General features: G+C 43.7%; 1 protein-coding gene across 1 annotated transcript in view; it reads left to right on the plus strand.

Annotated features, from left to right (window-relative positions):
* Positions 1 to 1251: 1251 nt before the first annotated feature.
* LOC119943864 (fatty acid desaturase 2-like protein FADS2B) overlaps positions 1252 to 27181 on the plus strand; it is a 31584-nt gene continuing 5654 nt past the window's right edge. The window contains exons 1-9 of the mRNA XM_038765049.1: positions 1252 to 1674; positions 17890 to 18000; positions 19031 to 19228; positions 19819 to 19920; positions 20331 to 20456; positions 21652 to 21712; positions 22630 to 22706; positions 23341 to 23438; positions 26469 to 26565. Of these exons, the coding sequence (XP_038620977.1) occupies positions 1252 to 1674; positions 17890 to 18000; positions 19031 to 19228; positions 19819 to 19920; positions 20331 to 20456; positions 21652 to 21712; positions 22630 to 22706; positions 23341 to 23438; positions 26469 to 26565 (1293 nt within the window). The remainder of the gene's footprint in view (positions 1675 to 17889; positions 18001 to 19030; positions 19229 to 19818; positions 19921 to 20330; positions 20457 to 21651; positions 21713 to 22629; positions 22707 to 23340; positions 23439 to 26468; positions 26566 to 27181) is intronic.

Below are 27181 nucleotides of genomic sequence, written 5' to 3' on the forward strand. Positions count from 1 at the left end.
CAAGTACAGAAATAAAAATGTACGGGCCTCATCATACTCTGGTGGAAACACACAAACCAAGAAAGCTCACGGTGTTGTGAAAAGGGGATTATGGTTTGATTTTCAAATAAGATGGAATTCTAGAATTTTTGTCTGAGAAGACACTTTTATTCAAGGTGGAAATAAAAGAAGGGGTAATGGGAGAACAACAAAAATTGGCTGAGGGGGTTGATACACTAAGAAGCTGCAAGCCTGGGTCCTGAGCCCTACATCCTCCCCCTCGTCCCCCTCTCCATCCCCCCATCTTACCTCCTTCCCTTCCCCACAGCACCTGTATATATGTATATATGTTTGTACATAGTTATTACTCCATTTATTTATTTATTTATCTTACTTGTACATATCTATTCTATTTATTTTATTTTGTCAGTATGTTTGGTTTTGTTCTCTGTCTCGCCCTTCTAGACTGTGAGCCCGCTGTTGGGTAGGGACTGTCTCTATGTGTTGCCGACTTGTACTTCCCAAGCGCTTAGTACAGTGCTCTGCACACAGTAAGCGCTCAATAAATACGATTGATTGATTGATTGATCCTACAGTTAAAACTAAAGTCCTCCTTCCATATTTATTTATATTAATGTCCGTCTCCTCTCACTCTAGACTGTAAGCTCATTGTGGGCAGGGAGTGTGTCTGTTTATTGCTGCATTGTACTCTCCCAAGCGCTCAGTACAGTGCTCTGCGCAGAGTAAGTGCTTGATAAAAACGACTGAATGAATGAATGAATATGCACCTTGGAAAGTCCAGATTGTCCAGCCTGCTGAGAACTAGGCCAGAAAAATCTGCGGGCTTTAGCAGAAACAAATCCCTAAATTACATCCATAATTCAGCCCCACCCATCAGGGGCAGGGAGCCCTGCAGCCGTGACCTGCTATTGGTTGCTAGGTTTGCTCCTTACGATGGACAATCGGTGAGGAAAGAGGAGGAGGTTACTAAGGCACAGTGAGAGACAGAAACACCTTGAGACAGGTGATCTTTAGACTGGGAAAGTACAGTGGTCAGGAAAGGGGCTTTAGATCGCTTGAGAGGAGGAAGGAGAGAGGAGGACAGGACGGACAGGAAGAGAAATAAGGGGAAAGAGTCTCAATGCAGACTAGGATAGAGGACTTTCCCTTGGAATGAACTAAAGATAGAGAGCAAAGATTATTTTCTTTCCAAGGAGAGCGGTGAAGGCAAAGACTTGAACCAGACAATCCAGTTTATGTGCTTAGCTGAGAATGAAGAAAGGGGAAGAAGTAGTCAAGGCAAATGGAAGATGGGAACTAAATGGGAAATGGGAGCTTAATGGGAAGTGGGAGCTAAAAGAGACACAGAGAATAAATGGTCAATATCAAGGAACTAGAAAACAGGAATGTGGCAGCCCGCGTGAAGTAAATGGCAGACCACCGTTCAACGGCACTCCCCTGGAAAATGGCAAGCCCGTGGCTAATGGGACAGAGACGCTACAAGCGGCAAATGGGAGGCAAGAAGCAAACGGTAAGCCGCTCTCAACGTTCAGCTGGCAGGAGGTCCAGAAACACAACACGTCGTCGGACCGGTGGCTAGTGATAAACCGGAAGGTCTACGACATCACCAGCTGGGCAGAGAGACATCCAGGCGGCACCCGTGTTATCAGCCACTACGCTGGGGAAGACGCCACGGTAAGGAGATCAAAAATGAGCGGCTTAGACTACCCGGGACGTAGATTGGCTGGCAGATAGTTTCTCCCCCTAAAATAATGGAGAGGCAGAGCTGAAGGTCTGAGCTGTCCAATGCACACCCATACTGATGTTTCAGGATTCCTCTGTGGCAGAAAACTGCAAATTACAGGTGGGCCCAGAGAGAAATTTAGTTGGGTTGGAGTGGAGATTGGCAATGCGCTCAAGTATCCCGCGTGGTCTTTTCTCCTTTATTTTCTCCTGGAAAGGTGACCCAGAGAAATCCTGAGAAAGGTGAGGGTAATGTGTGTACCAGCTGCTGCAATATTCAGGGTAAAAATAACAAAATGAAAGAATTTGTTTTATTCATTCATTCATTCAATTGTATTTATTGAGTGCTTACTGTGCTGTTTCTGTACTAAGCGGTTGGAAAGTGCAATTCGGCAACAGATAGAGATAATCCCTACCCAACAATGAACTCGCAGTCTAGAAGGGGGAGACAGACAACAAAACAAGTAGACAGCCCTCCCCCTCTCCCAACTCAATTGAAATTCACCTGGATTTTTCTACAGTAGGTTCTTAAAAAAACTTGGCCTAGCGGAAAGAGCATTGGCCTAGGAGTCAAAGGACCTGGGTTCTAATCTCGGCTCTGCATTTGTCTCTTGTGTGACCTTGGGCAAGTCACTTAACTTCTCTGTGACTCAGTTACCTCATGTATAAAATGGGGATTAGGACTGTGAGTCCCATGTAGGACATGGACTGTGTCCAATCTGACTAGCTTGTATCTAACCCAGCACTTAGTAATAATAATAATTATTATTACTATGGCATTTATTAAGCATTTACTATGTGCAAAGCACTGTTCTAAGCGCTGGGGAGGTTAAAAGGTGATCAGGTTTTCCCACAGGGAGCTCACAGTCTTCATCCCCATTTTACAGATGAGGTAACTGAGGCCCAGAGAAGTGAAGTGACAAGCCCAAAGTCACACAGCTGATTATTGGTGGAGCCGGGATTTGAACCCATGACCTCTGACTCCAAAGACCGTGCTCTTTTCCACTGAGCCACGCTGCTTCTCTGTGTACAGTGCCTGACACGAAGGAAGCAGTAGATGGGCTTGGAAGTCAGAGGACCTGGGTTCTAATTCCAGGTCCTCCACTTGTCTGCTGTGTGACTTTGGGCAAGTTACTAAACTTCTCTGTGCCTCAGTTCCCTCATCGGCAAAATGGAGATTAAGACTATGAGTCCTATGTGGGACAGGGACTGTGTCCAACCCGATTATCTTATATCTACCACAGCAATTAGAACAGTGCCTGGCACATAGTAAGCGCTTAACAAATACCATTTAAAAAATGGAAAGACCCTATCCCTTCTAGACTCTCCATCCTGCTCAACTAGGAGCAGTGGGAATGCCTAGAAGTAGAAGGCAATACGGTTGTACTTCTTACAATCTGGCTGAACCGTGATCAATCAATCAGTCAATCAATCAGTTAATCAGTGGTAGTTATTCATCATTTCCTGCATGCAAAGAACTGTACTAAGTGCTTGGGAGAGTACAATAAGAGTTAGTTCACGGTGATCCTTGCCCACAAGGAGCTCCCAGTCTAGTGAGGGAGACAGACGTGAAAATAAATTTTAGCTAGGAGAAGCAACAGAGTATAAGCATACACCCATAAATGCTGTAGGGTGGGGTGAATACCAATGGTTAAGGGGGGCAGACCCAAAGACATAAGTGAAACAGATGGGAAGGAGAGTATGGTAGGAAGATGAGAGATTAATCAGGGAAGACTTCCTGGAGGAGATGTGATTTTAGTGGGGCTTTGAAGTAGGGGAGAGATCAATCAATCAATCAATCAATCGTATTTATTGAGCGCTTACTGTGTGCAGAGCACTGTACTAAGTGCTTGGGAAGTACAAGTTGGCAACATATAGAGACAGTCCCTACTCAGCAGTGGGCTCATAGTCTAAAAGGGAGTGACAGAGAACAAAACCAAACATACTAACAAAATAAAATAAATAGAATAGATATGTACAAGTAAAGTAAATAAATAAATAGAGTAATAAATATATGCAAACGTATATACATATATCTGTCAGATTTGAAAGGGGAGGGACGTGGGCCAGGGCTTGATGACAAGAGAGATGAGACAGAGAAATAATGAGCAAGTTGGTGTTAGAGGATCAATTAATTGATCAATCCATGGTATTTATTGAGCACTCAGTGTGTGCAGAGCACTGTGTGTACTAAGCACCTGGGAGAGTACACTATAACAGAATTGGTAGATGCATTCCCTGTCCACAGTGAGCTTTGAGTCTAGAGGGGATCTTTCTGAAGAACTATCTCAGAGCCCTTCCCAGTCACTAGCTACTCCCTGCTCAGGTGACTGGCGTGTGAGTAGAGCATGTGAGAAGCATCGTGGCTCAGTGGAAAGAGCCCGGGCTTTGGAGTCAGAGATCATGGGTTCAAATCCCGGCTCTGCCAATTGTCAACTGTGTGACTTTGGACAAGTGACTTAACTTCTCTGTGCCTCAGTTACCTCATCTGTAAATTGGAGATTAAGACTGTGAGCCCCCTGTGGTACAACCTGATCATCTTGTAACCTCCCCAGCACTTAGAACAGTCCTTTGCACATAGTAAGCACTTAATAAATGCCATCATTATTATTATTATTATTACTGCAGAATCCCCTTGCACGCTCGCTGTTGTTCCAGCATTAGAACAACCCTTTCATGACATAGGCTGAGCAATCATCTCCTTAGAGAAGCAGTGTGGCTCAATGGAAAGAGCCCAGGCTTTGGAGTCAGACGTCATGGGTTCAAATCCCCGCTCTGCCAACTGTCAGCTGTGTGACTTTGGGTAAGTCACTTCACTTCTCTGTGCCTCAGTTCCCTCATCTGCAAAATGGGGATTAAGACTGTAAGCCCCCCGTGGGACAACCTGATCACCTTGTATCCTCCCCAGCTCTTAGAACAGTGCTTTGCACATAGTAAGTGCTTAAAAAATGCTATTATCATTATTATTATTATCTGACCCCCACCCCCCTGCATAGTGACCAATGGATATTTTCAAGAAACGTCTTAGTTTAGCCCGCACCTTGGTCTGATTTCAGGAAACTCTCATTTTCATTTAGATGTATAGATCTCTGTTAGTAACAGTATTAGTAATTGTAATAATAATAATAATAATAATGGTATTTGTTAAGCACTTGCTGTTCTAAGTGCTGGGGAGGCTACAGGACGATCAGGTTGTCCCGGGGTGGGCTCACAGTTTTAATCCCCATTTTACAGATGAGGTAACTGAGGCACAGAGAAGTTAAGTGACTAATTGTACTAGCAATGACATTTATTAAGTGCTTACTATGTGCACAGCACTGCATTAAGTGCTGGGAAAGAACTTGCCCCTCAAGGATCCCTCCAAGGAGCTCACAATCTAAGAATAAAGAGGGGTCGAAGTTGGAGAAAATACATAAAGAAAGGTGAAGAAAAATACAAACATACGACAACAGACATGAAATGAGCACTTTCCTCATCTGTAAAATGGGGATTCAATACCCTGCTTAAATGGTGAGCCTCATGTGTGAAACTTTGTCTGACCGTATTGTAAATACCCCAGCACTTAGTACATTGCTTGGCACATGTGAAGCATTTAACCAGTGCCACAATTATTATTATTACTAGCTCAGACCAACAGTCACAGACATCCTACCTGCAGTGACAGCATTTTTATTTTATTTTGTTTAATGGTATTAAGCACTTACTAGGGCCAGGCCTCTCCTACGAAGCAACGCCTTGTTTTGGCAAGAGTTTGCAGAAGCCAATCAAGCTAAGAGCTATGCCACTGAGGGATATTCTCTCGGCAGGGTTACCCATAATGGAAAGGTCTAAGTCACAGCATCAGACAAAGTTGATTCACCTGTTCTACGCAGCAGCGGCATGGAAAAGAGTCAAATGACAGCTTGTACTGCCCAAGTGCTTAGTACAGTGCTCTGCACACAGTAAGCGCTCAATAAATATGATTGATTGATTGATTGATTGATGTCGACCAAAGACAACAGCAGAGATTTAAGTTTTTACTGTGCAGAGGACAATGGTGAACCACTGTGGTATTTTTTTTAAACAAGAAAACTCTACAGATAAAGACGCCTATAAAGTCTCTGTGAGTTATGACTCGATGACATTTGATCATCATCATGTGCCGGGCACTGGGGTAATAATAATAATGATGGCATTTATTAAGTGCTTACCATGTGCAAAGGACTGTTCTAAGTACTGGGCACTGTTCTAAGCAGTGGCCACTGTTCTAAGCACTGGAGTAGATACACAGTAATCAGATTGGACACAATCCCATCCCACGTAGGACTCAAAGTCTTAATCCCCATGCAACAGATGAGGGAACTGAGGCACAGAGCAGTTAAGTGACTTGTCTAAGGTCACACAACAAGCACTTGGAGCTGGTATTAGAACCCAGGTCCTCTGACTCTTGCTCTTCTCTTTACTTCTGAACTGTCCTTTCCACGTGCTTAGTACAGTGCTCTGCACACAGTAAGTGCTCAATAAATGCCACTGAAGGACTGAAGGAATGACTGAATGAATGCTCTTTCAATTAGGCCACGATGCTCTTCAAATTGTTGACTGTAACCCATCTTTTCTGTCTATGGTGTGAAGCCAGGCTCAGGAAAACACCACACCCTCTCAGTAAGCACTAAGTATTGTTTGGAGGATAATCTTTCCAACCTAGAAAAAAAGCTCATCTTTGTATTCAGACTTTGCTCTGAGTCACTACGTGATGACCAGAGACTGAATTTTCTATCTATGTGGATTGCAGGTCTTGTTCACTAACTGACTGTTAAAGAACCTAACCATTACTTTTGTCAAAGTAGATAAGGTCCAATAGATGGTGGGGGCAATGATAATTTATAATAATTGTGGGATTTGTTAAGCACTTATGATGTACCAAGCAATTCACTAGATCCTGGGGCAGATACAAAAAAATCAGCTCCAACTCAGTCCCTGTCCCATGTGGGGCTCACAGTCTCCAGGTGAAGGAGAGCAGCTATTTAATCCGCACTTTACAGACCAGGAAACTGATGCACGGGGAAGTTAATTGACTTGTCTAAGGTTACACAACAGGAATTGGTATTACCATTATTAGAACCCAGGCTTCCTGACTTCCAGGCTTGTCATTTAAGAAAAACAATAGGTGAAAAGACCTTTCAATAGGCCAGTGGGGTGGGGAGGTAGAGACAGGCTCTATGTTGTTGAAAGGAACCACAACAATCTACAAGAGTGTTAACAACTGCAGCTTTTAGATTCATTAAATGAGCATGGAATTCCCTCCTTTATGTATTCATTCATTCATTCAATCGTATTTATTGAGCGCTTACTGTGTGGAGAGCACTGGACTAAGCGCTTGGGAAGTACAAGTTATGTGTACCTGTGCCACAGCTATCACGAGGTGGGCCCCAGGTGGCCCTCACAAAACGCAGAAGGAGTCATATGTTGCCAACTTGTACTTCCCAAGCGCTTAGTACAGTGCTCTGCACACAGTAAGCGCTCAATAAATACGATTGATTGATTGATTGATATGTGACATCACATGTGTCATGCCAGGCACACAGGGTAATGTGATATCAAACATGTCATTTTGCATACCCAAGTCGATCTGCACCCAAAGCATTTCGCCAAGGGAACCTTGAATAATAATATTTGTTAAGCACTTACTATGTGCAAAGCACTGTTCTAAGCGCTGGGGGGATAAAAGGTGATCAAGTTGTCCCACGTGGGGCTCACAGTCTTAATCCCCATTCTACAGATGAGGGAACTGAGGCACAGAGAAGTTAAGTGACTAGCCCAAAGTCACACAGCTGACAAATGGCAGAGGCAGGATTTGAACCCCTGACCTCTGACTCCAAAGCCCGGGCTCTTTCCATTGAGCCAGGCTGCTTCTCGAATCCCTCATGCCTCCTTTTTTATGGAATTTGTTAAGTGCTTACTGTATGCCAGGCACTGTACAAAATGCTGAGATAAATACAAGATAAACTGAGATTTTTTTGTTTTGTTTTTTGTTGTTGTTGTTTGTTTTTGGTATTTGTTAAGCACTTACTATGTGCCAAGCACTGTTCTAAGCTCTGGGGTAGATACAAGGTAATCCGGTTGTCCCACCTGGGGCTCACAGTCTTATTCCCCATTTTCCAGATGAGGTAACTGAGGCACAGAGAAGTGAAGTGACTTGCCCAAAGTCACACAGCTGATAAGTGGCGGAGTGGGGCTTAGAACCCATGACCTCTGACTCCCAAGCCACGCTGCTTTGAGTCCGTGTCCCACATGGGGCTCACAATATTAAACCCCGTTTTACAGATGAGGTAACTGAAGCACAGAGAAGTTAAGTGATTGCCCTAGGTCACACAGCAGACAAGTGGCAGGGCCAGGATTAGAACCCAGGTCCTTCCGACTCTGAGGCTCGGGCTTAATCCATTAGGCCTTGCTGCTTCTCCTCTAACTCCACTTGTTCCCAAGCCACTTCATTCCTTTCCCAGGTTCCAGATTCGGCCTCTGAGTTGCCGAACTAGCAATTGGAGCCAAGATGGAGGCGCTCAATAAATACGATTGATTGATTGATTGATTAAAATTAAAAAAATGAAACGTTTAGGGCTCTGGTTTCCTGGCCGTACCAAACAAGAGAAGCCAGGCAAAGAGACTGCCTGGTATAAAACCAGATGACTGGCCACCCTATTTGCCATACTAGCCAGAGATTACAGCCTTTTCCAGGCTAGGAGACTTGAGAAAGTGAGTTGGGAGGCCACTCTATACAGATCAATGTCAACAAAGTATCTGGCTCACCTCTGCAGAGCTCTCCTGGGAAGAAATTGATCAAGGATGCTTGTATCCAAAATAATAATAATAATAATTATGGTACTTGTTAAGCATTTACTATGTGCCAAGCACTGTTCTGAGTACTGGGATAAATACAAGTTAATCAGATTGAACACAGTCCTTGTCCCACATGGGGCTCACACTCTTAACCCCACTTTACAGATGAGATAACTAAGCCCCAGAAAAGTGAAGTGACTTACCCAAGGTCACACAGCAGACATATGGTGGAGTCAGGATTAGAACCCAGGTCCTTCTGACTCCCAGGCAATACACGCAGTGTGTTCTGTGGCTCATATTGCTAAAACCGTGACAGAGAAAAGCGCAGTAGGGTTGCCTTAAAGAATAACATTGTCTGCTAAAATTGCTACTGGCCCTAAATAACCAACTATTCTACAGTTGGCCCTAAATGATCCCCAACTTCACTGAGAATGGAAGCTGATCAAAATGCCTAAGAAGAGTTGCTGATCAGGAAAAAAAAGAGGCAGAGGCAGTCTTGTTTCAGGCAGTCAAAAAGGGAAAGCCATTTCTTCCTCATTAACCAATCAAATTAACTGGTGTAAAATGCCAGAAACAGTTTCAGAAAAGAGTTTCATGTTTTTCTTTTGGCTAATGGACATATTTCAACCTTGAAACATGATTTTCTCTACCACCATCTTTTCCAGTAGTAACAAATAAAGAGCTGGAAAAGAATGTACCAATAATACAAACAATTTTTCCAACTATACCTCTTTTAAAAATGATGCTGTGTTCAAAATAAATTAATCTAGATTGTAAGCCCATTGTGGGCAGGGATTGTGCCTTCCTATTCCAATACATATTCTATGTATATATGTTTGTACTTATTTATTACTCTGTTTATTTATTTATTTATTTATTTATTTATTTATTTTACCTGCACCTATCTATTCTATTTATTTTATTTTGTTAGTATGTTTGGTTTTGTTCTCTGTCTCCCCCTTTTAGACTGTGAGCCCACTGTTGGGTAGGGACTGTCTCTATATGTTGCCAACTTGTACTTCCCAAGAGCTTAGTACAGTGCTCTGCACACAGTAAGCGCTCAATAAATATGATTGATTGATTGATTGATTCCAATTGTATTGTTCTCCCCCACTTAGTTCAGTGCTCTGGACTCATTAAATGCTTATTTAATACAATACATCTTATAAGTGAGAGAGACTGATGAAGACAAACCATTACTTGTCCATTGTCCATCCATGGAACTGAAAAGCGTAGGCATGATTTCATGTTAAGGTTAACTTATTCCTTCATTTGGCTCTGACTGAGGTTACCATGAGTCCTGGGCCTTAGGTTACTTGGGTCATTTGCTTTCGACCTAATTCTAATGTCAAAGACAGAACAATGGGTTTGTCCTCCCTGCCCACTGAATGAGTTACAGGCTTCATCGCCACCCAGATACCATTATGCAACCATGGAAGACCGACAGAGAACACAAATTCGTAAAATCAAAAGATGGGAAAGGGTATTTACAGGTCATCTAGGCCATCCCCCTGCCCAATGCACCCCCACTCTCCTTTTTCATTCTCTCCCTCCCCTCTCACTCTGTTTTTTTCTTTTTACTCTTTCCCTTCCTCTTCCTTTCCCAATATCCTTTTTCATCTACCTCCTTTTCTCTCCCTCTCCTCCCTTATCCTTCCCTCTATCTGACCCCTTTTGGCAATGATTTTCTTTGGCCACGTCTTCACCCCAACTTGTCGGCCATCTTGCAATTTATTTCTCAGAAAACTCTCCTCCTTGTCCTTACATCCTTTCTTTTTGGTTGAGGTGCTTCATTCGGCATTCTGTCCAAGTTTCTAGGCATTCTTTCTCTACGATGTGGAATGTAATGGCACTCAGAGCATTTTAATGAGACACAACCTTTGGGTAGCACAACCCAAAATTTTAAGTCTCTAGATGGTACATGCTGGGGGAGGAGAAGGGTGTGTGTGTGTATGTATCAAGTATATTATATAAGTGAGTTCAGAGGAGGGGTGGGTCAACAATTGTAGGAACAAGTTGAGGACAAGGATTGTGTCTCTCGGGTCTATTTGTATTGTACTCTCCCAAATGCTTACTACAGCGCTCTGCATACAGTAAGTGCTCGAGAAATATTCCTGATTAATAGTTGAAAAGGGGGCAGGGATAGTATGAGAAAGCTTCCTGAAAGAGAGAATCTTCAAGCTGTGATTTAAAGGATGGAAAAGAAGCAGGAGCCGGAAGGCTGATCCACATAGAAACAGTTTGGACAGGTAGGAGAGCTGGGAGCTCTCTCCTAGACACCTAGGAGAAGAAATCTGGGGGCAGAGGGATGCAAGAATGCTAGCTTGAGTCAGAAAAAGCCATCAGTATCTAGTTTTTATTCTAGCACTTGGATCTCTACTCTCTATTCACCCCACCCTCATTCATTCATTCGATCGCATTTATTGAGCACTTACTGTGTGCAGAACACTGTACTAAGTGCTTGGGAAGTACAAGTTGGCTACATATAGAGATGGTCCCTACCCAACAGTGGGCTCACAGTCTAGAAGTGCAGCCCCACTGCACTTACGTCCACATTCAAAATTTATTTTAATATCTGTCTCCACCTCAAGACTGAAAGCTCCTTGTGGACAGGAAACAAATCTACCAAATCTGTTGTAAATAATAATAATGCTGGTATTTGTTAAGTGCTTTCTCTGTGCCAAGCACTGTTCCAAGCGCTGGGGGTGGGGGGATACAAGGTAATCAGGTTGTCCCATGTGGGGCTCACAGTCTTAATTCCCATTTTACAGATGAGGTAACTGAGGCACAGAGAAGTGAAGTGACTTGCCCAAAGTCGCACAGCTGGCAAGTGGTGGAGCCAGGATTAGAACCCATGACTTCTGACTCCCAAGCCCGGGTTCTTTCCACTGAGCTATGCTGCTCCTCTAATTTAAGAAAAACTCCTAAGTGCTTAAGAGAGTGCTCTGCATGCAGTTAGCACTCAATAAATACGATTGATTGATTGATATTGACCCAGGGTTTCCATTCTTAATGAACCTTATTAAGGAAAAATCCATATTTCAATATGCAGACAAAGAACTGTTTACTCCAACATGGCATTGCGCTGAATCCAGATACATATGTGTTGTCAAGGGAATGTTCCCTAAATTCCCAACAGTGCTTCACCCAAAATGCACAATAAAAACACTTATTATGGGAGACTGCAGTAGCCCAGATTGAGATATAGTGAAAGAATAAATTTCAGGGTGGAACTTCCCCCGGAGAATTTGGTGTATTTTGCCAGTGGTTTGGGGAATAATCTGATATATTGAACATTTTTAGGGGGTGGTGGGGGCAGAGGACTAGCAACACCTCTGGCCAGCTCCTAACCCCACCTCCTAAAGGCCTCATCAATCAATAATTCATTGTATTTATTGAGCACTTGCTGTATGCAGAACATCGTTCTAAGCAGTGCTCTGCACACAGTAAGCGCTCAATAAATACAATTGAATGAATGAGAGTACAGAGTTGGTAAATATGTTCCCTACCCTTATTGAGCTTACAGTCTCATGGCATGTCACAGTCCCTGGAAGCCTCAACCATGGGACTACCTACGTGGCCTGGCATGCCCAACCCTTACCCTGGCTTCTGAGTGAAGATAGTCTTACCCTGGTTGAGTTTTTTTATTTCAGGAGGACAATGAGGAGAGACCGAAAGACTGAAATAAGCAAAATACTGAACAGGTTCCTGAGAAATTATCAGTCTTCCCTGAAAGGAAGTTCTTTCTTGCTTCTAACCGGCTGGCAGCCGCTTTAGTTGATCTTGAATCCAGAAAGATACAAATTCTGTTAATCACTGTCCTGAATTGACATCGCACAAGCAACAGATCAATAGCCCTGAGTATCAATCAGTATTCCAGCTCAAGGAAATACTGAGCTTTCAAAAAGCAGTGTGGCTTAATTGAAAGAGCCTGGACCAAGAGTCAGAGGACCTGAGTTTTAATCCCAGCTCCATTACATGTCTATTGTGTGATCTTGGGCGAGTCACTTAGGTTCTCTGTGCCTCAGTTCCCCCATCTGTAAAATGAGGATTAAGACTGTGAGCCTTATGTGGGACATGGACTGCGTCCAACCTGGTTAGCTTGTATCATTCATTCAATCATATTTATTGAGCGCTTACTGTGTGTAGAGCACTGTACTAAGCGCTTGGGAACTACAAGTTGGCAACATATAGAGATGGTCCCTACCCCACAACGGGCTCACAGTCTAGTGGGGGAAGAATAATGTTGGTTTTTGTTAAGCACTTACTATGCGCCAAGCACTGTATTAAGGGTTGGGGTAGATACAGGGTAATCAGGTTGTCCCACATGGGGCTCACACTTTTAATCCCCATTTTACAGATGAGGGAACTGAGGCACAGAGAAGTGTAGTGACTTGCCCAAGGTCACACAGCAGACAAGTGGTGGAGATGGGATTAGAACGAACCCATGTTTTCTGACTCCCAAGCCCCCACTCTTTCCGCTAAGCCACGCTGCTTCTCCTACTCCATCTTAAGAGAAGCAGCATGGCTCAGTGGAAAGAGCGCGGGCTTGGGAGTCACAAGTCATGGGTTCGAATGCCGCCTCCCCCACATGTCTGCTGTGTGACCTTGGGCAAGTCACTTCACTTCTCTGGGCCTCAGTTCCCTCATCTGTAAAATGGGGATTAAGACTTTGAGCCCCACATGGGACAACCTCATCTCCTTGTATTCCCCCCAGTGCTTAGAACAGTGCTTTGCACATAGTAAGCACTTAACAAATACCAACATTAATATTATTATTATTATTATCGACTCCAGTACATAGTAAACACGAAACAAATACCATAAAAAATGGGATAATGGAGCCTCAGTATTAGAGGCGAAGCACTATATTTTTAGCTTTCTTTCTGTGATACCATGGAGGTAAGGGGAAATTTTACCTGACAATGATATGATTTAATGTCTAATTGTTTCAGGATTCCATTTTGAAAATCTGACCAGAGTCAGATTTCTTCGGTGCCTGTTCTTGGTAAATTGCATTATAATGTCAAAAATTTGCCATCATTTCTCCTGATTCATGGATGAAGATGCACTTTGCAGTGTTTCCATGACATCCAGATATCATTTCATCACATTACTCTGATATTGTCTAGGTCAGCTGAAGTCCTCACTGGCTCCTGTTAGTAGCAGTGGTAGTAATAGTAATTACCTGCAAAGCACTCTATAAGTTCTGGGAAAAGAAATCTATGGATTAGGTAGAGACACGGTTTCTGACTCCTGAGGAGCTCACAGACTAAGAATAATGTGGGGAGGGGCGCTTTGGCAATAGACCTGAAAGAAAAGGCAAACAGGAATACGTGCCTCGTTCTCGCCTGTCCTGTCGTCGATCCCCGGCCCACGTCATCCCCCTGGCCTGGAATGCCCTCCCTCCTCACATCTGCCAAGCTCTCTTCCTCCCTTCAAGGCCCTACTGAGAGCTCACCTCCTCCAGGAGGCCTTCCCAGACTGAGCCCCCTCCTTCCTCTCCCCCTCCTCTCCCTCTCCATCCCCCCTGCCTTACCTCCTTCCCCTCCCCACAGCACCTGTATCTATGTATATATGTTTGTATGTATTTATTACTCTATTTATTTTATTTGTACATATCTATTCTATTTATTTCATTTTGTTAATATGTTTTGTTTTGTCGTCTGTCTCCCCCTTCTAGACTGTGAGCCCGCTGTTGGGTAGGGACCGTCTCTCTATGTTGCCAACGTGTACTTCCCAAGTGCTTAGTACAGTGCTCTGCACACAGTAAGCACTCAATAAATACGATTGAATGAATGAATGAATGAATGAATGAATATGAAAGACAAAGTCAACGACAAACATGAAAGGAGAAGGAGGATTTCAGGCTCCTCACAGCTCAGAAAAACAGTTCTAGAAGTCCCTGTTGTGGTTTACAGTAGTGATCTCTTTGACAGTCTAAAAGTTGAGGTCACATTCTGCCACTGCTCAAGTCCTGCCCCTGCTGGAGCAAGGATGGACGGGAGTTCTGGTATCACTGGATAATAATAATAATAATAATAATAATAATAATGGCATTTATTAAGTGCTTACTATGTGCAAAGCACTGTTCTAAGCGCTTGGGGGATACAAGGTGATCAGGTTGTCCCACGTGGGGCTCACAGTCTTAATCCCCATTTTACAGATGAGGTAACTGAGGCCCCGAGAAGTGAAGTGACTTGCCCAAGGTCACACAGCTGACAGGTGGCAGAGCCGGAATTTGAACCCATGACCTCTGACTCCAAAGCCCAGGCTCTTTCCACTGAGCCACGCTGCTTCTCTACTGGATCAGAGCTGCGACCCTCCAGTGGGTTGTGTCCACCTATCTGTTCATTCAATCATATTTATTGAGCTCTTACTGTGTGCAAAGCACTGTACTAAGCACTTGGGCGAGTACAATATGTCAACAGACACATTCCCTGCCCACAAGGAGCTCACAGTCTACAGACAAGAAGTACACATTTCTTTACGGCATATATTCATTCATTCAATCGTATTTACTGAGCGCTTACTGTGTGAAGAGCACTGTACCAAGTGCTTGGGAAGAAGCAGCGTGGCTCAGTGGAAAGAGCCCGGGCTTTGGAGTCAGAGGTCATGGGTTCAAATCCCGGCTCCGTCACTTCAATCAATCAATCAATCAATCAATCATATTTATTGAGCACTTACTGTGTGCAGAGCACTGTACGAAGTGCTTGGGAAGTACAAGTTGGCAACATATAGAGACTTGTCAGCTGTGTGACTTTGGGCAAATCACTTCACTTCTCTGGGCCTCAGTTACCTCATCTGGAAAATGGGGATTAAGTCTGTGAGCCCCACGTGGTACAACTTGATTACCTTGTATCTACCCCAGCGCTTAGAACAGTGCTTTGCACATAGTAAGCGCTTAATAAATGCCATCATTATGATTATTATTATTACAAGTTGGCAACATATAGAGACAGTCCCTACCCAACAGTGGGCTCACAGTCTAGAAGGGGGAGACAGAGAACAAAACAAAACGTATTAACAAAATAAAATAAATAGAATAAATATGTACAAATAAAATAAATAAATAAATAGAGTGATAAATACATACAAAACACATATACATTTATACAGGTGCTGTGGGGAGGGGAAGGAGGTAAAGCGGGGGGATGGAGAGGGGGAGGAGGGGGAGAGGAAGGAGCCGTTACAGGCTATACAGCATTGTCCATTAGACAGAGAATGCCGGTTGGATTTGATTCCCCCTCTAGACTGTAAGCTCCTGGTGGGCAGGGATCATATCTACAAGCTCTAATGTATCATACTCTCCCAAAATCTGATAGACGATTACTCTCTCCTCCTTCAAAGCCTTATCGAAGTCACATCTTCTCCAGGAGGCCTTCCCTGACTAGGATCCCACTTTCCTCTTCTCCCATTCCCTTCTGTGTCACCCTGATTTGCTCCCTTGATTCTGCCCCCTTTCTAGCCCCACAACATTTAGGTATGTATCTGTAATTTATTTATATTAATGTCTGTCTCCCCCTCTAGATTGCAAGCTCATTAAGGGCAGGGAATGCGTCTGTTTATTATTATATTGTACTCTCCCAAGTGCTTAGTACAGTTCTCTGCACACAGTAAGTGCTCAATAAATATGATTGAATGAATGAATGAATGAATGAATGATGCTCTATACACAGTCAGAACTCAATAAATATTCATTCATTCATTCAATCAATCGCATTTATTGAGCACTTACTGTGTGCAGAGCACTGTACTAAGCACTTGAAAAGTACAGTACAGCAACAAATAGAGACAATCCCTGCCCACACCGGGCTCCTTGGCTAACTGACCGCAGCCTGAGTTTGTCACCACATTTTAGCACAATAGGGCTCTAAAGCTTTAAGATTGAGTTGATGGAGATTTTTTTTTCTGTGAGATTCCATCTTCATTGACTGGGATTTCCAAATCAATCAATCATTCAATCAATGGTATTTATTGAGCACTTACTATGTGCAGAGCATTGTACTAGACGCTTGGGAGTTCAAGACAACAGAATTAGCAATCACGATGCCTGTCCATAAGGAGCTTACGGTCTACATAATAATTATGGTATTTGTTAAGTGCTTACTATGTGCCAGGCACTTTACTAAGCACTGGGGTAGATACAAGAAAATCGGTTTGGACACAATCCCTGTCCTGCACGGGGCTCACATTCTTAATGCCCATTTTACAGATGAGGTAGATGAGGTAGCTGAGGCATAGAGAAGTGAAGTGACTTGCCCAAGGCCACAGAGCAGATGAGCGGTAGATCCAGGTTTAGAACCCAAGACCCATGCTCTATCCACTATGGCCCATGCTCTATCCACTATGCCATACTTCCTCCCCTAATGATTGAAAGCTGCTACCTGGAGGTTGTAGCAGTTCTCCTTATGTTCTCTCACCCTTGACACCAATCTATCACTGTCCTGAGCCACCCTCTCCTTCCTCCACAACGGGAATGGAAAAGTCGATAGTACAGTTTGGCAATAAGATGGCCATGTTGGTGTTTGACTTTCCAAAGTCGATGAGGAAACAGGATAAATGCTACATAGCTCTAAAGCATTTATCCTGTTTACACGGTGAGATTCCTACACTGCGGCGTATGTTGAACATGAGCAGTTTGGGGCACAAATCTGAATTTTCCACAGGAAAATTCTTTTAAAAATTCTAGACCCCTCCACCCCCCATTCAGACCCAGCTTGTGTTTCCCCAGGGAACTGGCAATATGGAATACTGGAATGGCTGAACTACACTAGGATTTACATATGGAATTATGTTCTCAAGGCAGGAACATTCTCTCCAGTGGTCTTTGGAGAAACAGAAAAATCAGACACGGTGTGCAGAGCATTGTACTCAGCACTTTGGAGAGTACAATATAAGAGAGTTGGTAGATACATTCCCTGACCTCGAGGGGTTTACAGTCTAGAGGATGTGCATCTTTTCTGTTTGCACTGTGTTATCCATTCTGAGCACTAGCAGACAATCCCTAGCCTTGAAAGAGGTGTGGTGATAATCAGGGGACTGTATGGCCTAGTGGATAGAGCATGTGCCTAGCAGAAGAACCTGGGTTCTAATCCCGGCTCTAACACTTTGCTTCATGACCGTGGGCAAGTCACTCAATTTCTCTGTGCTTCAGTTACCTCATCTGCAAAATGCGGATTAAGACTATGAGCCCCATGTCAGACACGGACTGCGTCCAACCTGATAAACTTGTATCTACCCCTGTGCTTGACAAGCACTTAACAGATGCCATCATTATTAGTAGTAGTAGGAGAGATTCTGTTTAATTCATCTCTGTCTAATTTGTGTCCAAATTTCCCCCGACACTAGGATGTTTTCTGGGCCATGCACATTGACCAAAATCTTGTGCAGAAGTACCTTAAGCCGCTGCTGATTGGACAGCTCTCCCCAGAAGAACCCAGCTTTGAAAAACACAAGAACGTGAGTCTGGCCAAAGCCCAAATGTTGGCATCGCTTGATGTTTCAGGTTTCGCACTATGAAGCCGCAGCTGAGCTCCTTATGACCGATCATAAACAACTTCAAGGAGGAGCCCAAAACTGGCAAGGAAAGCACTTTCACTTCCATGTTTCTCTGGCCCTGACAGTGTGTTCAGCATTGGTGGGCATAAAGGGAAGCTCTAATACAAGAAGAATCTGGCAAAATTGCCAAGGTCCAGCCAAAGTGTGGGAAATAGTTTAGACTCACTGGGGTGTTATCTGGAAGGGTCTGGGTGTATTGGGGTGAATGGGAACCCAAGAGCCATGGATAAAGAGACTTATGAGGGATGGCAAGTGCTAGCAATTGGGCCATGTTGGGAAAATTGGAATTCTGCGGCTCTGTGGTGGGAGTGGGGATTAAAGGAGTGAAACTCCTGCAGTACATACCCATGGACTCACGACAGGATAGTGACAGAGCTAAGTCTAGAACCTAAGTGTCCTGTCTCCCACTTCCCAGTTTTTTCCACCAGGCCCCACTGTCTCTAAATCCTGGCTCACTAGGAGCTCTTAATCTAAAAGGGGTGGAGAGGGAAGAGGGAACTGGTGCCAGATAAGCAAGGAGAGAAATCACGGAGTAGATGAGATAAAAACAGCAATAACAACAGCAGGCTGTGGTACTGTTAAAGGAAGCTGTTTCGGGCTCCTCACCACTCCTGAATCGGCGCGTGAGACTGTGGACAGCTCTGATGAACCATCTAAAGGTTATGGGCAGGCTGCCGTTCTGCCTTCTAGCACATCCGACTCCTGTGGAGAGCAGGAGGTGTTAGATGGCAGAGATGGAGGAGGAACCCAGGGCCACAGGGATATGGATCCGCTCTTTGCAACTCGGCAGGCACTGCAGAGTGGCCGTGTGGCTTTGGTGTGGAAGCCCAAGATTGATGAGCGTGTTCATAAAAGTTGGCTTATGAAATGTAAAGACGAACATACCCAACCAAGAAGGGCCTCTTTCCACCATTATGCTTTGATTTTGCAGGCCCAGTTGGTAGAAGACTTTCGTGCCCTGAGAAAAACAGCAGAGGACATGAAATTATTTGATGCCAATCCCTTATTCTTCTCTCTTCACCTGAGCCAGATCCTGCTTTTGGAAGCTTTGGCTTGGTTAATAGTGTTCATCTATGGCAGTGGTTGGATTCACACTTTGCTCATTTCATTTATTCTCACCATCTCCCAGGTACGAAAAAACCCCATGTGAAAGAAGCAGTCCAATACAGGGCCTGCATAAAGTAAGCACACAACAAGTACCACTGATTGATTGGTAGACAGAATATAGATCATTTTACTCCTTGAGCCTCCCACTCCACCAGAGTTTCTGCATCAATTTACATTTATCTACATTCATTTTGGCAGACTATCCGTGGACGTTTTGCATTTTCATCTTGTTTCCCCCTCTCTGTTGTTTGTAACAGCTATTAAGGTAAACGAGAAAAGTCTTACCTGCTCGAAAGAGATCTAATAGGAGAATGAGTGCCTTGTTTATCAGTGCCAAGTTGACAGCGCCACTTGTCAGCTGTGTGACTTCAGGCAAGTCACTTCACTTCTCTGTGCCTCATTTACCTCATCTGTAAAATGGGGATTAAGATTGAGAGCCCCATGTGGGACAACCGGATTACCTTGTGTCTCCCCCAGCATTTAGAACAGTGCTTGGCACATAGTAAGCACTTAACAAATACTACCATTATTACTATTGTTTGTGATGAAATGTTTATTATTCATCCACTTCTACTTGTCTTCAAACCTAAAGTCTTGATTTGTCTTTCCCAGGCTCAGAGTTCATTCTTGCAGCATGATACTGGACATCTCTCTACATTTAAGAAATCCAGGTGGAATCACCTCTTCCATAAATTTGTGATGGGCCATCTGAAAGTAAGTGTTGTTCAAAAGATACGTAGACATTTTTCAGGCCCATAGTCTATTCATGGGACATTGAAAGTTTGGGACGGCAGAGAATTTTGCCCAAAGCAACTTTATTGGAGGCCTTCTGCTTCATAGAGAAGCAGCATGTCTTAGTGGAAAGAGCCCGGGCTTGGGAGCCCGGTCATAGTTTCTAATCCCGGCTCTGCCACTTTTCAGCTGTGTGACTTTGGGCAAGTCACTTCACTTCTCTGTGCCTCAGTTACCTCATCTGTAAAATGGGGATGAAGATTGTGAGCCCCACGCGGGACAACCTGATTACCTTGCATCTACCCCAGTGCTTAGAACAGTGCTTAGCACATAGTAAGCGCTTAACAAATGCCATCATCATCACCTGCTGAACACTTTCCCCCTGTCTTCAGGGTATGTCACCAAACTGGTGGAATCATCGCCATTTCCAACATCATGTAAAGCCAAACATCTACCCCAAAGATCCAGATATCGATATGGGACCCCTTTTTTTGCTTGGAGAAACCCAACCAATCAAGGTAGGATTTAGAGGTCATAAGTACAAGTGAGACTCAAGGACATATTCAAGGGTGAGTCGAGTTTGGAGCTCAGGGTGGAGGGTTCAACAAAACTCCAGGCTTTGGACTCCAGTACACTTGTAAGAGAAAAATCTTCCTAACCGCAAGCCACAAGAGCCTGTCTATAATTACGCCAGTTGATCCATTGTCTAGGTGGGTTTTAGGAATTTTAAACAGTTTGATCAACACTCTGTGAATCTATTTTAAGAGGTTCTGCTATCCCAGTGCTTAGTACCACTGATTTGAACACAGTACGTGCTCAATAAATATGATTGATTACTCCAGTGTGATTATTGCATACATGGATTCAGTTTACTCACTGATTTTCACTCAGCTCAAATCACGGCCTGAAGAGTTGTTTGGCTCCTCCAAGTTTTTCCAGCAGTTACTTTTCAATAAGCAAGGGCACTTGGAGATGCCAGGAGAGATAACATCTTAGGCTAACTCTCTGCCTTAGGTGGAGTGATGCAGTCTTCCAGATGTAAGTACTTAGGAAGCTTCGGTCTCCACCTGGAGGAAAATGTGAAAGCCTTAATCAAATGAAACACCTGTTTTCTCAGATGTTTCCAGGTCATGAAAGACCAGAGGCAAAGACCGGCTCCCATTGACAACAGGTTTTTCCAGCTTAGTGGGCCCAATTTCCCTTTTCTCCTGCCAAAACTATGAAGCACTGCATCTTGTCTGGATAAATTGTTTCCGTTGGTGTTGATGCTAATTCAGCCACACCAAAAAGATTAACTCACCACGTTCTGAAGGTGGTGTACTGTCAGGAAGTTCTTCCCATATAGAAAAACCTTGAAAAATAAAGGGAATCCAGCAGGAAAAGTCATTTTCCATTCTCTTTCACCTTGGCAGTGCAGAAAATGACTGTCTTACCATACTTCCATAATGATTCCATAAGAAAACCACTTGCAATCCCACTAGTAACTTAGAAGTAAGGGTCCACCTGGTATTATCTAGAAATTTGGGTGAGGCTGTAGAAAAGGGGTTGCTGCACTGAAATGGCTCCAATTGTTCAATATTATGGGTGAAAAATGTCTAATTGACTCATTTCTAGGCCTGTATCACCAAGTAAAGATAATATGGCAAGAGAATTTTACACATTGAAGTAGTAAGATGAATGTTGTCTCGTTTCTATTTTCTTCTCCCACTTTAGTATGGCAAGAAAAAAATCAAGTATATAGACTATGAGAAACAGCACCTCTATTTTTATCTGGGTGAGTCTCTCTGCACATTCTCGCCTTCTGCCCGCTCATCTGGTCACTTCATTCTCCTTCAGCAAGGTTGTGACTAAAACTCTTTGAAAAGCATGGTGTTCCCAAATGCAGGGCAACTCTGTTCCTCCTTCAACTGGGGATAAGATTTCAAGGAGGAAAAATCTAGGGAAAAAATATTCAGAAGAGGGAGGAAGAAAGGGGAGGATGGGGGGAAAAGTCCCGTATTGTAAGTGTTCCCTGGTGAGGATGAGGGTGTGGGGAGGCAGCTGGGATGGAAAGATTGAGGCAGGGTTCACTCCTACCAATTTTTTTGTCCTCTCCCAAGTGCTTAGTACAGTGCTCTGCACACAGGAAGTGCTTATTATATACCATTGATTGATTGATTGATTATTGAAAGGTAATTCAGGAAGAAAATTGGAGTGGTGGAGGGGTGGGGGTGGAAAAGATCGAATATGGGAAAAAACAAAACACATGTCCTAGGTGTAGTCTGGTTATTTTCCACACAGTTGTTAACAATTTCAGGATATGAACCAGCTATCCCCAAAGAGGGCTGCTTTGAGTCAGCTCAATATTTCATCTCCAGGTCCACTAGCATTCCTTGCCTCAGGTCCTGCAGGCATCACCTGCTTAAATAAAAACTGTGGGAATTTGAAAAACAGTTATCATATGACAAGCACTGTACTAAGCAGTGGAGTGGATTTAATAGAAGCAGATGAGACAGAGCCCCTGTTTCACACTGGGCTCATGCTCTTAGAGAGAAGAACAGGTATTTAATCCCCATTTTACAGAGATGTCTCACCCACCTCTGACTCTTGGGCCCGTATTGTTTCCTCTAGCCCACGCTGCTTCTCACTGATTCCACTGTCTTCCTGGTTTTCCCCATCCTTGTTCTCACTGGTGCTGATCTTCCTTTCCAGTTGGGCTACCGTTACTTATGCCTGGATATTTCAACTTACAATCCATGCAAGTCATGTACCTGCGCAAGGACTGGGTGGTAAGTGACAGATTAAAACACAAGAGCACAAGAAACTTTCCACTCGATCAGACCCATGGCCCATGCAGGGAGGAAGCATGATGGTAGCCCTTCTTAACACCATACTCCTTGTGGTTCTGGGTTGACTTTCAAATAACCCCAACTTGCCATTTAATATTCATTCATTTCAATCAATCGTATTTAGTGAGCGCTTACTGTGTGCAGAGCACTGTACTAAGTGCTTGGGAAGTACAAGTTGGCAACATATAGAGATGGTCCCTACCCAACAACGGGCTCACAGTCTGGAAGGGGGAGATAGGCAACAAAACATGTGGACAGGTGTCATGTCATCAGAATAAATAGAAATAAAGCTAGAAGCACATCGTTAACAAAATAAATAGAATAGTAAATATGTACAGGTAAAATAGATAGAGTAATAAATCTGTACAAATCTGTGCAACCTGTAATAGCTCATCCTGGGCCTGTTATCTGAAAGTAGTCCAACAAATCCAATCCAGATGAAAGGGGAGAAAAGAAAGGTCTTGTCCCATTCCCAGAGGAGTTTCTCTAGTGATGATGAGAAATAGGTGATGGAGAAGTGGGGAACAGTGAACTGTTTCAAATACATTCTCCTTCAAGTGTTTTCTTTCCCTAGGATATCGCCTGGGCCTTCAGTTTTTACATCCGTTATTTCATCACTTTCAGCCCATACTACGGAATTATCGGCACCATCCTTCTCATCTTTTTTGTCAAGTAAGAGAGCAAAAGGAGTCTCTTATTCCTTTAGTCCAAGCTGTGGGTACCCTATAGTTCAGCAGATTTTATAGAGCAGCCTGGTTGTAACATGGTCTCAAGGCAGGTACTGCTTTTGTCTGTCCTGAGAAGCAAATAATAATAATAATAATAATAATAATAACATTCATTAAGTAGGCACTTACTATGTGTAAAGCACTGTTCTAAGAGCTGGAAAGGTTACAAAGTGATCAGGTTGTCTCACGGGGGGCTCACAGTCTTAATCCTCATTTTACAGATGAGGTAACTGAGGCACAGAGAAATTAAGTGACTTGCCCAAAGTCACACAGCTGGCAATTGGCAGAGATGGGATTTGAACTCATGACCTCTGACTCCAAAGCCCGGGCTCTTTCCACTGAGCAATGCTGCTTCCAAATCATCATATATTTCTACACTTGAAAGGATAAATTATTTGTCAATGAGTTGCCAAGTTTAGCTGTCACTTCTGGCCCATGCTCTGTTCTATGTTGCAGTACTTCCTGTTTTCTTCAAAAAGGTAGAATTTCCTAATAGGGACAAGGCCCCGTAATGATTGAATTCTATTGACAGGAAGGGTAAATTGGGGCAAATTATTTAATTTCTTTGACTTTCTGTTTCCCCATATATAAAATGGGGAGAATAGCATCCCAGTTGCCCAACTATCTTTATGAAGTAAAGATTCGAGAAGGATTCACATCTTTTATTTATAGCTTCACAAGCCAATTCTAAGGCCTTCATTTCTGGACATTTCTCCAAATATCAATATGGGAGCAAAGAATGGAGTAGGATAATATTGCTCAGCAGAAAACTGGGACTTGACACCTTAAGAGTAAAGCATATTTGGGTGTTCTCCAGTCCTCAGGGGACAACAGGAATGTGGGGCTTATATTGCCATGGTAATTGCTGAATGCCCATGGCTCTAATAATAATCTTAATAATTGATATTTATTTTGTGCTTATTATTTGCCAAGCTTTGCACCAAGCAATGGGATAGCATGGCCTAGTGGAAAGAGCACAAGCCTGGGTGTCAGAGGACCTGGGTTCTAATTCCACCTCTGCCATGTGCCTGCGGTGGGACTTGGCCAAGTCACTTCTCTGTGCCTCAGTTCCCTCATCTGCAAAATGGGGATTCAATACTTGCTTTGCCTCTTTCTTAGACTGAAAGCCCCATGTGAGACCGGATTATCCTGATTATTGGCAGTAGTGTGGCTTAGTGGAAAGAGCCCAGGCTTGGAAGTCAGAGGTCATGGGTTCTAATTCCGACTCCACCACTCGTCAACTGTGTGACTTTGGGCAAGTCACTTAACTTCTCCGTGCCTCAGTTCCCTCATCTGTAAAATGGGGACGAAGACTGTGAGCCCCCCGTGGGACAACCTGATTATCTTGTATCTATCCCAGTGCTTAAAACAGTGCTTGGCACATAGTAAGCACTTAAAAAATACCATCATCATTATCGTCCTGCATCTATCCCAGAGCTTAGTACAGTGCTTTGTAAGCGCTTAACAAATACAATTATTATCATTATTATTATTATTATTATTCAAGATACTCAGGTTAGTCTCCGTCCCATGTTGGGCTCACAGTCTTAAGGCAGAGAGAGAAGAGGCATTTTATAGATGAGGTAACGGTGGCAGAGAGAAGTGAAGAGACTCATCCAAGGTCACACGGCAAGTGGCAAAGCCAGGATTAGCAGGTTCTCTGACACTGTGCCACCTCTTACTGATCACCACAAGCATTTGAGGAAATTCCTATTATCCCCACCCTCCCTCTGAGAAGACGGTTCTGTTTGAAGGTGGAGATTGATAGAGGGGAGAAGGAGGGATGGGGGGATAGGGAAGCCAATCTCCAGGTACCTCAAATGGTGATGGAGAGAGAAGTCCCCAGCACTATATAATAAAGCATGGGCCTGGAAATCAGAAGGTTGTGGGTTCTAATACTGGCTCCACCACTTGTCTGCTGTGTGATTTTGGACAAGTCACTTCACTTCTCTGTGCCTCAGTTACCTCATCTTTAAAACAGTGTTTGAGACTTTGAGCCCCCCATGGTTCAGGGACTGTGTCCAACCCAAGTTGCTTGTATCCAGCCCAGTGCTTACCATAGTGTCTGAAACAGAATAAACACTTAACATTAATATTATCATTATTATTATTAATAAGCATTGTGAAACATCACGTTTCCCAGGCTTGCAGGCTCCTGCTTAAAATATCCACCATTCCAGAAATCCCTGGGGGCCCCTCAATTTCAAGCCCTGGATTTCAAAATAGAAGTTAGGATACCCTGATGGACTCAGCATTTTGTAGCTTCTACCCATTTCCGTTTGAAATGCATTGACTCGGTCACTCTCTGGAGATACGTTTTAAACTCAGATGAGAACGAATACAGCTAATGATGGAGAGGACAAAAAACAAATGAAAATCAGCAAAAGGAGCAATCAATGAAATTTTAATGTCCCTAAAATCTAGTCATGGGAAACTCCCCCTGATAAGAAGGAAATCTGACAATCCCCTCCTCAGGGTGGATGGTCCCAGGGAACCCGACAACATCTGAGGTGGATTCACGGCCTGTCTCCTCCCTGGGAATCTTGGCCCATTCCTGGTCTAAAAGACCACAGAGGGGAGTCAACCTGAGCCCAGGGTGATCAGCAGTACGGGATCGGGAACGGCAAACACCTTTAGCCTGGGTTGCAATGAGTGAGTTTGACTCCATTTTCACAACACAGAGGATTCTCTCTTCCCAAAGGGAACATTCTTGCTGGTGTCTCCGCCACTTTTTCTCCCCTGCCAGAGCAAAGGAATGGGTAGAATAATCCTCAGAACTCACTTTCTACCAACGAAAACAGAAGAGTCAACAGTGATTTCACGAGGACCAGGTGCCTCTGAGTTAGACCACACCCAAGGTGTCAAATATTGTTATGGTTTTTATCCTTTACGTAATTTCCTCAGGCGTTCTGACACGTGCTGGACCTGAAAGTGGTTGAGTTAATCAACGTCTTTTCTCGTACTTCCCCCGCAGGCTGTTGGAGAGTCCGTGGATTGCATATGTCACTCAGATGAGCCACATCCCAATGAAAATGAGTTACGAGACCAACCAAGACTGGCTTAGCACTCAGGTAGTAAATCCATCAGGGGGATTTATTGGGCTCTTACTGTATGCCGAGCACCATACTAAGTGCTTATGATGTTTGGTGTCTGTTTCTCCTCTCAAGTCGGTGAGTCAGGAACGGGCTAAACCTGTGGAGTACTGTTCTATCTCCCATGACAATCTAAAGTGAGTCAGAGGCAGGCTCAGGAATGAGGTTCTTAGGGATCAAATTCAGCTGGTGCCTCCCCATGTATGTTCTTGGAAGCTCTAGAAACTTTCCAGTGCATAGGGTAAAGTGCCCAGGAATGGTCATAACAATCACAACAATAATAAAAATAAAAGAATATGCAGAAGCATAATCATAACCAATGGTATTTATTGAGGGACTATGCAGAGCATTGTTCTAAGCACTTGGTGAAGTACAATATGACAGAATTAGCACACGTGTTCCCTGCCCATAATAAGCTTACAGTCTAGAGGGGTAAGAAGAAGATTTGTTAAATGCTTACTGGGTGCCAAGCACTGTATTAAGAGCTGGGGTAGATACAGTATAATCAGGTTGGATGCGGTCCTTGTCCCATATAGAATTCACAGTCTAAATAGGAGGGAGAACAGGAATTGAATCCCCATTTTATAGATAAGGA

Source organism: Tachyglossus aculeatus, chromosome 22 (assembly GCF_015852505.1).
Source record: "Tachyglossus aculeatus isolate mTacAcu1 chromosome 22, mTacAcu1.pri, whole genome shotgun sequence".
Lineage (NCBI taxonomy): Eukaryota > Metazoa > Chordata > Mammalia > Monotremata > Tachyglossidae > Tachyglossus > Tachyglossus aculeatus.